Here is a 14,983-nt window from a genome sequence, read left to right as displayed (position 1 = left end):
AACGAGAGCTGCGGTGCCTTCTAGTTAATAAAAAAATAATAATAACAATAAAACAACGTAGTAAGTCATGTGAGCTCTTCTTCAAAATAATAAATTAAAGCATCATCTTATTTCTAAATTACTTTTCATTTAGCGTGAACATGGCTGAGATTTACATTTAGGAACATCTTAGGGGCATTGACACAGCTCTACATGTCGATGACCATGCTTTCTAAGAAATAAAAAAAAGGGAGAGAAGAGACACGCCGTCTCACCTACAGTACTCGTTGACCCTTTCCAGTGAGCTATTTTTGAACGTGAATTGTGGGAATTTACGGACACTGAGGTAGTGGAACTCTCACTTGCAGCTACTGGTGAAGTGGGACGAGAGGAGGTGGTAGATCGGCCAGGCCCTGCAAAAAAACAAAAGAATTAGCTAAGCAGATTTTTTATGTATAGAGTAAAAATAAATTGATTCGAATTTTCTTCGTAAGAAACACAGCTGCGTTGCCATACAATTAACTGAACAAATCAGCCTAGTAGGTAATATTCTTCACCTTTGTTTTAAAAATGAAATCAGATGCATTACGAACAAAACTTTAGAACTTTGAAGAAAAATTTTTTTCGTGAAGAAATTCTTTTTTAAAATTAGGTTCGTAGAAAAATAAGCTTTTTCTATTACTCAGAATTGTTAAATTTCCAAAAAATAGTTATAATTAAAATTAATTATCTTGAAATCATGTCACGCTTATTAATAATCTCTAGGCGAGTTAGTAAAACGAATATGTTCTAATTCTTCTCCTCTGCAAGAGGAAAATAGGGCAAAATTTAGTGACTGGATGTCAGGTATTGCAATGTTTTAGCATAGCTATGTTTGCTTAAGCAATTTATCTTCCGAAATATAATAAAATTATAAATAATATTAATTATAATTTTAATGTACAATTAATATTAACTTCATTTATCATTAAAAATAATTCATTATAATTTTTATAAGTTTAGATAATAGTATGTATTGCAAAGCACGAAACTTACTACTATGTGCCCTTTGATATACACACACATTTACGTTTAATTTAAATTACTTGATTCTACTTATGTCTTTCCTGTAAAATGTCTTGCAGACTTTAACGATTAAAATATAGAAATTTTTAAACTTAAACTAAATTACATATAAAAAAATAACAAATATACAAAAAAAAAAAATGCATCAAGTAATCATATATTAAGCACAAAATTTAATCCTAGTTTTCTCTTCATAGATTATGCCATTAATTGTTTAGGTTAGGTAGAAAACGATCTCAATCGACGTAATCAGTTTTTGAATTTGTACAGACATCTTTTTCAATTTTTTCAAAAATTGGAAATTAGATTTGTATCTTATTTGTGTAAATCTAGTTTGCATCATTATTGCTTCCCATTAAGCATAGCTACCTAGTTTCTTATTAAGAAAATAATGTCATTTAATTTATTTGTAACAAAGCAATACTTAATAAAAATACCCTTTATCCAACTAGAGACTTTCCATTACTAATACTGTCTGTAAAAAATACAGTTTAAAAATTTTCCTCGAAACTTTTTTTTAAAAAAAAACTGAATATTAAGATAAGAAAGAAGTGATAAAAAGGATAGGACAGCAAATGAGCTTACCTGGTGGTGTTTGTATTGCGTAAGTCATCCTGCATACAGGAGCACAGCCCGCCATGAGGGATAGCAGACGTTGCAAGTGCCCTGCAAACAGCAGGATTCTATGGTTAGCAAGAGAAAAGCACCCTCCTAATGAATAAATGGTGCTCGCAAGGAGGAAAAGGATTCAATATTTGGCGAAAGCAAAGAGAAAAAGCTGAAGAAAGGCAGGAAAGCACACAAAACAGGTGAAGCTTTGCATACATAAAGATGTAAATAGTATTTTCTTTGCGTGCAACAGATCCCCCGTAAACAACAAATTATATTACACTTAAAAATTTTATTTGGTAATAACTTCTCATAACAAAAACGTGATAAATGGATCTTTTGGCTACTTTATCCATCTTTATAAAATATATATTTAAAATAAGCAGATGCCAAAAGGGAATGGTCATGCAATCTGACTGTAAAAGTAGCCTTACTTTGACTTTTGATGTCTTGTTTAGCTTCTCTTGCCATAGCAGCGCGTACTTCTTTACCCAAATTGATCGCACTGTAACAAAAAATGCATGATTTTGTTTTAGTGAAATAAACATCATACACCAAACAGATAAAATTTTAATTGAATTTAAGGAGCAATGCCATTTATGAAAAAAAAAAACATTCTTCGCAAACTTTTTATATATATTTAAAAAAAAAAATATTCATTTGAAAATTTCATGAAGCTCATATACCATGGAAAATATTTAAATGATATTTCAATTTATAAGAACACGTTGAATGATATTTAAAAGACATTTTTGAGTTTAAAACAAAATATGGTGACCTGTAAAACTAATTTAATTTTAGAATTAATTTCAGAATAAAGTGAAATTTAATGAAAAAATGTAATTCATAAACAGCATCCTGATGTTTTATATTCATTCCAAATGCATATATGCCAGTTAAAATGTTTTTGTAGATAACAAAGTTATTCAAATGAAGGAATTTGAACAATAAAGTGATAAGCCACACTTTTTTATTTCCAAAAGAGACATTTTTATATCAGACTGTCTCTTAGTATTGTTCTCAGACGCTAGATCACGACACAATACACAGAAACATGTTATTACATGTATGAAAATCGTGGTTTTTCTTTCCAAAACGCTTTTCTGGAGAAACAAATGCACTCCTGAATAATATAAAATTTAGCTTATCATTATGTCCTGTTAATTGTTTTTAGCACAGGTTTCAATATTTTTATATAATTTTCGGCAAACATTATTTTTTCCGTCAAAATTACTGCACGAAAATCAGGAACTATAATCGAAATCCTGCAACCAAAAATTATCCTGCCCTAGAACCGAAATTTAAATATTTATGAAATCTAAAAGAAGCACGAAAGATGATTAACTTTTCTTATTTGTGCTAATTTGGAAAGGGGGTTGGAGATTAATACCTTTCTGATAAATATATATATATATATATATATATATATATATATATATATATATATATATATATATATATATATATATATATATATATATATATATATATATATACAGGGTGTCCCAAAAGGTCGTTTACAAACTTAACATGCTGGTCTGTCATATCATGATGAACAAGATTTACATAGGAACTTGTGTCCGAAAATCAAAACTGAGACCGCTAGAGGGCGATAAGTGCAGGTTTGGATGAGGAGAAAAAAAATTATATCGATAGCTGTGTTAATATGATTTTTATTATAAAACATCATTACATCACAGCAAATGCTCAAAATTCTTTCCATTCGCCACAATGCACGTTTCACAGCGTCGGCGCATGGATTCACGAACCCGTTCAAATCGGCCAGGAGTGTCACGAACACGTGCTGCCGCTTTCGCGATAAGATCCATGTTACAGGTGTCTCGTACACTATGGACTTCATGTGTCCCCACATGTAAAAATCCAGGGGAGTCAGGTCGGGGGATCGCTGCGGCCATGGGGCTGGTCCTCCTCTACCGATCCAGCGATTAGGATAAATCCTATCGAGGTATTCTCGAACAGCGTAGCTAAAGTGGGAAGGCGCTCCATCATGCTGAAACCAGATGTTTCGGCGTGTAGCGGCTGGAACGTCACCCATCAGATCCGGCAAAACTCTTTCTAAAAAAATGCGATAGGTATTTCCGTCGAGGCGTTCAGGTAGAAGGTAAGGGCCAATCAACATGTCACCGATAATACAAGCCCAAACGTTTACGCTGATACGTTGCTGATGTTCATGGGTACGCGTACATCTTGGGTTTTCATGCGCCCATACGTGCATGTTGAGCAGGTTCACGACACCATCTCGTGTAAAGCAGGATTCATCAGAAAACAAAATCCATGATGGAAAATCTGGCTGTGCGACCCGCTGTTGCAAATACCAGCGTGAGAATGCAATGCGTTTGGGATAATCGTCAGCGCACAATGCCTGTACTTTTTGGAAGTGGTGAGGGTGTTGCATGTCATCGTGTAGTATGCGCATTATGGTGGAACGAGCTACACCCAAGACACGTTCGCCTTCTCGGAGACTTCGTTGCGGGTTGATGGCATACTCCTGTAGCACGGTTTCCTCTACGACAGGTGTGCGTGCAGCACGTTCTCGACCGATGTGGCTACGTTCTACGAAAGCACCTGATTCACATAATCTGCGGTGCAATCGTCCAAACAAAACATGACTTGGCTGACGTCTGTTTGGGAAGCGCTCAAGGTACGTCCGTACCGCGGCTCGTCCATTTCCATCAGCGGCGCCGTATACGTAATGCATGTCGGCCATTTCTGCGTTACTAAACTCATTCATCCTTCTCCTTCAACGTCCACGCCTGAAATGATTGTTTTTCCCACTCTCCCGTTTTCGTGCAATTATCGCCCTCTAGCGGTCGCAGTTTTAATTTCCGGACACAAGTTCCTATGTAAATCTTATTCATCATGATATGAGAGACCAGCATGTTAAGTTTGTAAACGACCTTTTGGGACACCCTGTATATATATATATATATATATATATATATATATATATATATATATATATATATATATATATATATATATATATATATATATATATATATATATATATATATATATATATATATATATATATATATATAAATCATAGGCATAGAATCCCGTACCTATGATGCAATAACTTTACGCCCTGCCCATAATATAATGCACTAACAAAATTTCACTTTCTTGTCAGTTCAGCTTTCGCTCATTTAGAAAAACAAATTATTTTAACGAAGAACACTAAGTTAGCAATATAATGCTTAGATTTTAATTAAAAGTTTTGTCGCATAAATAATACACCAACCCATTTTTTTTTTTTACACTTTAAGTTTTTTTCTTCCTTTTCGATTAGTTTAAATTGTAGAGTGGCATTTTTTTTTTTAAATCAATTTGCTTACTTGTTTCTGTCTGACAATGGTCTTTTATCTTTTGATGAAACTGGAGTCAATGTACCATCTCCACCATAGTTGGAATTGCGTGAGGAATCAAGTCTTGGTGATTTACACACCGTAACTTGCTGACGGGCAGACATCAAATTGGTATCGACTCTACTTTTTATTTCTCTCTTAGCTTTCGGTTTTGTTTTCTCTTCTGCTAAACTAGCTGCGATTTTTGAAGTAACTGCTTCCCATCGGCTTCTCTTGGGAACTGACACTACTACCCTTTTGCTTTCAACAACCTCTGTCTTGCTTTTAACGCCGCCATTTTTACAAGATGTAGCTTCGATCATCGCTTTAATTTTTGACATGACATTTTTCTTCGGCGACTTAGAAATAATCTGCTTTCTTCTCTCCTCGTCACATGATCTAGAAGATTTGTTTGAGTTTAAAGGCTGTTTCTTTAGAGAATCAACTTTGGGTCTATTTTTGTTCAATTTTTTCTCTGGAGTGGAGTGTGCGGGAGATGCTGTGGATACACTCGAATGATCACTTGCCTTCCTGCAATCTGCATCTAAATTTTTAGATTGTTCCATTGGCGTATCACAGTTTTCAGTTTGATCGGATAAGTTTGAAGATTTTGCCTCCTCGGGAGACATTAACGAATCATTAATTTCTGTTAGAGTAGTATCTTCAACCATAGTTTCGCATAGTGCTTCGCTTGTGCTGTCATGACAAATAGCAGTCACTGTTTCAACAGTAACATCTGACATCTCTGCATTCATCATTTCAGAATCTTTACTCAAACTGTTGTTTTCTTGGAATGAAAACCCATCTTCAGAATCGCAGGGGCCAACAGAATCTTGTAGTTCTTCTTCAGTAAGGGGTTTACTCGACAAATCATCCTCAGGTCTGTCATTGCAACAAGAATCGCTTAATCCAGTAGAATAACCAGAAGTGCTGTTGCTTTCTGCTATCTTATAAGCATCCACTTCATCAGCGACGATGCAACTGTCCCTACTAGCTGTTGAGAATCTTTTTGTGCTATCTGTTGAGTCCATAGAAGTAGCCATTCCTCCTTCTATCTCACCATCTTCTTGGTAGCCTGTATCTGAGCTGGCTACAGTGTAAACGGATTCCGGTCTCTCTAAGGAGTTGAACGTGTTATTGCTGTGTGGTATACAATCTTCCCATGAGACGGTTAATTTTTCTTTCGGAATAATATTTTCAGGTTCTCCTTGCATCAAGGAGTCTCGACTGCTGTCAGTATCATAGTTCTTTGAATTAAGTTCTTCGCTGGCAAAATTTTGTATTTTATTGGTGATTTTACTTTCATGAACTAAACTGGAAAGGGACTGAATTTGCTCACTGTTACTTTGTTCGGAAGTCACTGAATACTGATAAACGTTTGTATTTGTGGTATGAAAAGAATTTTGAACTATATCCATATTCTTAGAAACATCTATAGCACCTGTTTTCGGCAGCGAGTTCAAAAGAAAATCTTTATCATTTACCTCATTCCCTAAATTGGGAACAGGGTTAGAGTAAAAATTTGTTGCTGCGAGAATATTATTTATTTTATGTGGCCGCTCATAATCAGGAAGATCTGCTTTGACTTTGGATTTTATTGGATGAGTCACTACATTTAACTTCTTTTGCGAAATACTGCTTAGAAACTTATCAGTGGAGTTGAGAATCTTGTCTGTTCTGCTATCACTGGATATCGAGTAACTATTGCTATACTTGCTAACATTCGTTTGTTTAGTGATTTCAACATTACGGCATTCGGGTACATATTGTACAGAAACATCGTGAACTTGCTCGTCTTCAGGTAATTCATTGATATCATCAAAAGATTCAGAACTAGGAAAATCAAATCCTTTGACATCACTAGAAGTAGGGAAATCGGGGCACAAAGTAAAATCTTTCATCTGACTTGGCGTCAGAATCCCCAGACTCTCGTCATAGTCAATAGACATCTGATCATCATTATCTACTTCATCTTCCAAATCAGGATAATCATAAGAAGAAAAATAAGCATCAGGCAATTTAGCACCTTCGAAATACGATCTTTCTTTCAATCGTCTCATTTCCGCTGTTAAGGGTGAAGCTTGACCAGAATTTGTAGGAGTCTGAAGGTATTGCTCAAATTCTTCCATAGCCATAGGTAGACTAGAAATAGTTTTGTTAACTTTGGCAGTATTTTTGCTCGATGAACTCGTATTTAAGCAAGAATCCGGTAGAGGCTCTAATGATCCTCGGTGATCATTTAAACGCATAACATTCGAACTAAAATAGTGTGCATTTTTACCTGTCTCATAGTTATTTAAGCTATGAGAAGATGACGAGTTATTCATGAAACTGCCACTAAATGATTTTCCTCGTCTAGATGAATGCTCCGACGTTGTTTCAAAATTTCGGATTGCTTTAATAATAAGAGACTCGGAACGCCTTTTTTCTGTTATATTTCTGGAATCATATGAGAAACTTTGGCTGTTATTAGGCATGCTAGGACGCATCTTTGGTTTTAAGGAAGTGGGATCACTAGTGCTAGTTTTAATGAATTTAACTCCTTGTGAAGTTGGCACAAAACCGACATTGTAATCCCAACTTGAATGCCTATAGTGCGACTCTTGTACTTTGGGAAGAATCGTATCACTTGGCCAACTACACGCACTCAAATCATTTAGCTTCGATACTTTACTAACAGGAGCAAAGATTCCATGATTTGGCTTGCATGTAAAATAAATAACACCATTCACTGTTCCATTATTCTTCCCTACCGGCTCATCTAATTCAACACCACACCAACAGCCTTCTGCAAAATTTGTCTTGCCGTAATAGCGAAGAATACCAGGTTTCACACCACTAATGCACACACGCTGCCCAATAAGGTTTAGCCATTCTTTGTTCTCATCTGTGTCTGCTAAATGGTGTAGAGATGTTGCGTTAATTCCATGGTCTTCATAATCTTTCTTCGGAGCACCATTTCTATATTCTTTTCCAGAAACCTCTACATACTCAAATCGCTGTGGCAGCCGAGTGCGAGGCACCTTGGACTTTTGTCGAAGAGTAACATGATGTAGCTTAGCCTCCATGGTTTCATATCTCCCATTTTCCTAAAATGAATAAACGAAGATGTTAACACTCTATTACATCGTACAAAAAACTTCTTACACGTTATCGAAACAAATTTATGATAAAATAGCTATCAGGAGTCCAAAAGTTTTAATATTAGTCGTAAATTTATAGTTTATTACAGTTGTAAATTTATTTTTAACTATATTTGTGAATTTTAAAACATATAAATAGAGGAATTTCTTAAATCGAGAATAACTAATTATCGTAAAACTATGCACTTAATTAAAAATAATCCTTTTACAATCTTACAATAATTTCGTTTGTTTCAATATTAATTATAGTTAAATATTAATTAGAAAGAAATTTTTCTAATTTGATACTTACTTTCTTGGACTTTCTACCATTCATGTACAATACATACTTCATGCGATTTATAATAAAACTGAAGTAAAAAAAACCCAAGTAACAAATTGCAGATTATTTAAAGCGTCTTTACTGGATTTTGAATAGTTATTTTAGTTTTTATTACTATTCCTAAGTAACAACGAGGTACTCAGATAACAGAATGAAGATACTTATAACATTTTAAGACTTATTGCAAATTGAGCACGTTGAAAACTTATCATTTAAGTAAAATGAGTTTAAAATTAATATATAACTTTTCACTTTTAAATTCTATGGACGTATAACCCATATACTGCAGATGTAAAATTTTACTAACTTTTTAACAATTAATTTTGAAAGAAAAAATTACAACTACATAGTTTAAAAAATACCCTACAAAAAAAAAGAAGTGAGAGTTGTGTATAAAATGTTTAAGTTAGAATGCAAAAAAAATAATAAATAATAATTGAGAAAAATTACCTGGATTTAACTAAATAACTAATATTAATGCTAAATACATATTTTAGAGAAATATGTAAAACTATTAGATTTCATTTTACTAATGATATGGTAAAGGTTTAAAAAGAGTCAACGATTCCGTACATTGTGGGTATCGCTAATTTATAAAACAATAAATAACTAAATCTTCTTCAAAAATTTTACAAAATCAAAGTTTTTATTATCTAAATAACTTCAACAGAAATTAAACACCTATCACTTTATTAGAATCAATTTTCTAAACATCTGACAATATTTACCATTTATTAAGTACTTAAATTTATTCTGAAAATGAAATACCCCTGAAACAACTTTTCTTAAATTGGGTATTTTCAAGTATCTGTCCCAACAGACATTTTCTTAACTTACCTGAAAATAAGAGTCCTGACAGAAAGAAATATTTTACAGATATTTTACCGCAACTACTAACAGCAGTACATAATTCCATTCTAAAATACTTTTGCATGGAACGGCGTTATTACGAAAATATATCACACCTGAAATTTACATGAATTGGAATAATGAATATAAATTTTGGTGTTAGAGGAAAAAACGTAGTCTTTTTTCTTCAATCATTTATTTCTATTTATTGACCCCAATTCTGCAATATGGAGAGAGAAATTTGAATATTTAGAACATCTGAAGTTTATCAAAATCATACTCAATTTATATCAAAGACTTATTTCGTATTTAAAACAAGGCCTTTTACGGATAAGGGCCACAGAAAAAAATTATTTGCTTTCGGGAGATGGCAGGAATTTATTATGGATATCAATCGATTGTTTAATTGTTATTTTAGTGTAATGAAAACAAATTTTATGTTTTAAAAATCAAAAAGTGGAATGTATGTAGAATATTAAGGAACCGAAAAAACACTCTGTCTTCTTCAATACAATTAAATCACAGCAGATTTTCAACATTCTCTAGGGGAAAAATATAAATTTTATTATTTATTTTATTGCATATTAATTATGCTTACATCTTCACATTTTTAAATAATCCCAATAGCTGCATTTGTTTTAAATATGTTTTGGTTAAAAAACATTTTCTTAAAAAAATAATAACAGCATAGAAGGGACAAAATATTTAAATTGTTTGATACTTTGTTTAATACTTATACATTTTGGAGTTTCAATATTTTTTCTAAGTTCATAGAAATTAGCTTGAAAAATAATTGTAAAATTTCTTAAGCTAGTTATAATTCTTATCTTTAACTTAAGTTTTGATTGACCACTCGTCACTTTCACATTCCTATTTTAAACAAAAATCTTAATCTGAGAGTTGCATTTATCTATGATTTTAGAATTACTCTTTTCAATACTTACTTCTTTAACTACCTATTAGGTAATAGCATTCACTCTATCAATTTATAAAAAAAAATATATTAATATGAAAAAACACTTGTTGCCTTAGAGACAAAAATGAATATGTTAAATCATTAAATAAAATATTCTAAAACAATTTATTTCAACATATTACATTTTAAACATTTGATTTAAAAATATCGCGAGTCCTGTTTCGCGTAATCTAAATCGTTAAAGCAACTATAAAATGCAATTGATAAAAGGAATTAAGATTTATAACAAAAATCCGTGGGCGAAATTAATGGCTCGATACTTGAGTCAAGGTAAATGTCAAGGCTAAATAATAAACAAACCGTCGCTATGCTTGAAAAATGCAATGAGTGTTTTAAACCAGATTACAAAATTCATCAATAAGACAATTATTTTAAAATATTGAAAGAGTTGTCATTAAATTGTACTCATTAGCATTAGTGGATAGAAATGCATAGAATGGTCGACAATTTAAGAGAGTGAGAAAGGTCAATGCAGAGCACTTAGAATGTACTAATGTAATCAAAGTTATAAACTAAATCTTAACAACATAAAAAGGTAAGGTGCCTCAGCAACCAGACAACCAGATTCTTCCAAATCAATCAGATTCAAGATTTAAAATAAACTTAATTACTTCGAATTGACCTCACGTCAAAGATATGAATACAATTATGATCAAAATATTTATATTATGGCACTGAAATCTGTGTATGGAACCTATTATTATTTCATTTTACATAAATACATAACTTTGAAGAGAAAAAAGAAAATTTTTAAAGGAATAATTTGCATGCCAAAAAGTTTTACCACATTTTTTTTAAAAATGTATTTGTATGCAATGTGCACTTGTATGTTAAAGTACGAACACGCTATTTGGGCGGCATAGCTTCCTGTAAGGGAAACTTCTGATAAATATTTTAGACTGAAAGCACATTAGTGACAGTGCAATTAAGGAAGAGATATTTCAGCTCCTCATGACAGTTTAGTGGTTGCTTGAAAAAATGATGAGTGCTTATAAGCAAATAGTTTTAAAATGGGTCAGTAATATTTTTAAAATAAGGATTGGAAAGGGTTAAAGTATTTGTGGGGTAGCAATTGAAGAATTTAAGTTTGCACAAAAAGCAGGCACAACATACACACCTTGTGTGCAGATGAATCTCTCTAGATTTAAAAGTTACTGTTCTCATCACTGTTATGGACAAATTATCAGATAAAACAATAGAAAACACTTCCAGAAAAATGTTTAAGAATCATTCTGATTTCAACATATGCCAAAGGTTCTTTTTCGCTTCGTAATTCAGTTTGGTGAAAACTATTATCAGGGGATTTAAAACCATGTATTTTTATGACTGAAAATGGCGTTTGTGTTTAAATTTTGGATTCATTTTAGAGAAATTAAATAATTTATAATAAAGGTTTTTTTGATATCGATAAACTCATATAACTAAAGATAATAGTAAAAACCTTTTTATCTTTTTTAAAATTTGGAATTGGTTTTGGAGCATTTAAAATTTTGATAATTTTTTATATAATCCCGAAAGGTTAACAAAAATACATATTTTTCCGTCTCTTGGGACAAAACTATAGGTCTTTTATTAAAAATACTCTTTTTATTTTTTACTTCCGCCACGGAGCTTCTGTTACAATTAACTTTAATATTTTAATGCATTGTCTATGTTACCGGCAAAATATGAAACGCCGGCATTATATAGAATGCCTAGGCATTCTATATAATGCCGTACGTTTTTAGGCAAAGTATGAAATATGAGAAGCATTACATACTTTCCCTAGGCATTGTATATAATGCCTAGGCATTCAATAGAATGCCGGATGCTATTTAGGCAAAGTATGAAATAAACGTCCTGATGAGGTTATTATGCAAATGATGTGCATGTTACTGTGAACGACCGAAATCGGTGGTTGTTGACTATCATCGGTGAATGTTGACAATCACATAGTCGCTTTGGTGAATGTCCGAAATATTTGTTACATCCGATTTGATATTAATTTATTCGTGGATATAATTACATTTATTCGATATTTTAATACTTACTGACGATAGATTAGAAGAAACATCAGTATTTGGAGTATCGGGCAAATATATATCGGGCAATGGCACTTGACATTAAAAAATTATCGGTGTAGGATATACCGGGCAATGGCACTGTACCTTAAAAAAAACATCAGTGTAGGGTATACCGGGCAGTGGCACTTAAATAGACCCAGTATGACTAGACCTTTGGTAAATGTCCGGAATATATACCAGTTAAGTGCCACTGCCCGGTATACATTTACCCGGTATACCCTACACTGATATTTTTTAAGGTCAAATGCCATTGCCCGGTATATATTTGCCCGATACTCCAAACACTGATGTTTCTTCTAATCTATCGTCAGTAAGTATTAAAATATCGAATAAATGTAATTATATCCATGACTCAATTAATATCAAATCGGATGTAATAAATATTTCGGATATTAATGCGACTATGTGATTGTCAACATTCACCGGTGAAAGTCAACAGCCACCGATTTCGATCATTCACAGTAACAAGCACGTCATTTACATAATAATCTCATCAGGACGTTTATTTCATACTTTGCCTAAATAGCATTTGGCATTCTATAGAATGCCTAGGCAATGTGTGAAATAAAAATCATTTCATACTTTGTCGGCTAGTTTTAGGCATTATATACAATGATTAGGCATTCTATATAATGCCGGATTTCATACTTTGCCGGTAACATCTACATTACATCCATAAAACCAAAGATCTTTAAAAAGTCTAAAAACAAATACGGATCCATTAAAATCTCGGGAAGAGTAAAACCTAAGCATTTGAGAATATTATAGGGGAAAGCCTTGCAGTTAACTTAATTATAATTGAGACTACGAAAAGCTGTTGTTACGCAACACAATTTAATGTACGGCACAGGGAAGGCACCAACAGGTAGCACTACTTTCCTTGAATCTTAAAAATAAGTTCAGAGATATCGATTGCACATTTCAAAACCCTTTCATTCACCTTGGAAATATTGATCGCCATCATCATGTACTGAATGAACTCTACTTTTGAGAGAAGTTCTCGAGAGAGAAAGTCGTGAAAGTTGGTAAAACCCACGCTCTGATAAAAATCAATATGTTGAGAATTCAATAATGTATTTAGACGAGTTTATATTTGGATTTATCACCTTCTTTCTCTTATATAGCCTAGATAATCTGTGGCTGTGACCAGTTTTGTCTCACTCTACTTGATGCTGCCTCTTTTGAGAAGGTTCTCATTGACTTCCGCGTATTAAAACATCTGCTTTAAGTGAAAAAGGAGCCTCATAATCCGACTAATCACTATGAAAAATAAACTGTTCGTGTTCTTTGTGGAAATGGGCTAATTAAAAACAAAAAATCCTGCAGGGTAATAGTTTACAATCGGGAGCCCCTCTTATATTTGGTGGTATGAAAAATTTATTTGAAAATGAACCAATCAAATAACGGTAAATAAAAATTGTAGTAACATCAATGAAAGCAAAGACAACAAAAAATAACATAGTAACCAAAAAACTGCAGAACTGAACGAAAATTATCGTTAAACCAAGAGGCCTTCGATTCTACATCAAAATAACTAAACGGCGAATTTGCAGAATACATTTTACCATAATTAACATGGTTTTACAACTTTCAATGAAGACAATAATTTCTAATAATTCCCACAGAGAAATGAAGATTTTCTGAAATATATCTGGAAAAATTTCAGTAGATGAGTTAGAGATTTGCCAATAACTCGCCTTCAAATGAAAAAATAACTCAGCCCATAGTTAAACTAACAGAACTGTAGTGACTGTCTTGTTAAGTATACGAGGAGCATCCAATTTTCAGAATATATTTTTAAGTGAAGCTGTCAGGGCAGAAACTCTGATGGGAACAACTCATTCTATAAACGAATGAGACCGTCAAATTTTTCAGTATTTGCGGACTTTAAATTAATTATTTTCAATTTTTAAATCAAAGTTTTTCCTTATATAACTTTAATTTCGTAAAAACAAGATAAAATATTTTTAAAACTTTTGAAACAATTATTTCAGTATCAACTGTATACTGTTAAAAGTCAATTAAATGTTAGTCAAAATTTAATTCATGTCGGTTAAGAAAGGTTCAACGTCCATTTCAGAAAAAAAAATGGACTTGTATTGAATTATTTTCTTTTTCTGCATTATTGAACTTTATATTCGATATCCGATACTCTAAGATTGAAATTTCTGAAAGACTATTAAAAAAACTCCCCGTCACCACCGAGACACTACAAAGTATTTCGAATCTCCAGTATAGAACACGGTATTTAAAATATTCAAATTATCTCGATATCTAGAATACCCGGAACCAAAATCACCTATGAATGGAAATTGTATGGTGTATTTGACGAAATATACATTGAAAAATTGAGTACAATCTTTGCGAACCTTATGGTGTATTTCTTTTTTGCCCAAATGAATCGATAACGTCTAGAAAAAAAGAATGGTATTCTATTTATTTTCTTGCAAGGAAAAAAGTTTATTACTTTCACTCTTTTTCCCAGAGAATATTTTTTTAATAGATTATTTTAACGCTTACGGAACACATATATTCCATGTAGGTAGACTGCTGGGACTAAATACATCCCTCCTTTTAACAGTATTTTGAACCTGCGATTTGGATGGTTG

General features: G+C 32.5%; 1 protein-coding gene across 6 annotated transcripts in view; it reads right to left on the bottom strand.

Annotated features, from left to right (window-relative positions):
• LOC107438830 (uncharacterized) overlaps nt 1–14,983 on the bottom strand; it is a 131,027-nt gene that overhangs the window by 72,608 nt on the left and 43,436 nt on the right. For 3 of the 6 annotated variants that reach the window (XM_087157955.1, XM_087157963.1, XM_087157958.1), the window contains exons 2-5: nt 5,013–8,110; nt 2,088–2,158; nt 1,630–1,710; nt 255–392 (exon numbers count right to left, since the gene is read on the bottom strand). In XM_087157955.1, the coding sequence (XP_087014081.1) occupies nt 255–392; nt 1,630–1,710; nt 2,088–2,158; nt 5,013–8,110 (3,388 nt within the window). The remainder of the gene's footprint in view (nt 1–254; nt 393–1,629; nt 1,711–2,087; nt 2,159–5,012; nt 8,111–14,983) is intronic. The other 3 variants (XM_087157961.1, XM_087157979.1, XM_087157973.1) reach the window with 1 other exon arrangement.

Source organism: Parasteatoda tepidariorum, chromosome 1 (genome assembly GCF_982258835.1).
Source record: "Parasteatoda tepidariorum strain Cologne lab strain chromosome 1, Ptep-v5.0, whole genome shotgun sequence".
In the NCBI taxonomy this organism is placed as follows: domain Eukaryota; kingdom Metazoa; phylum Arthropoda; class Arachnida; order Araneae; family Theridiidae; genus Parasteatoda; species Parasteatoda tepidariorum.
The sequence above is the reverse complement of the archived record's forward strand: the minus strand, read 5'-3'. Positions and strand labels throughout refer to the sequence as shown.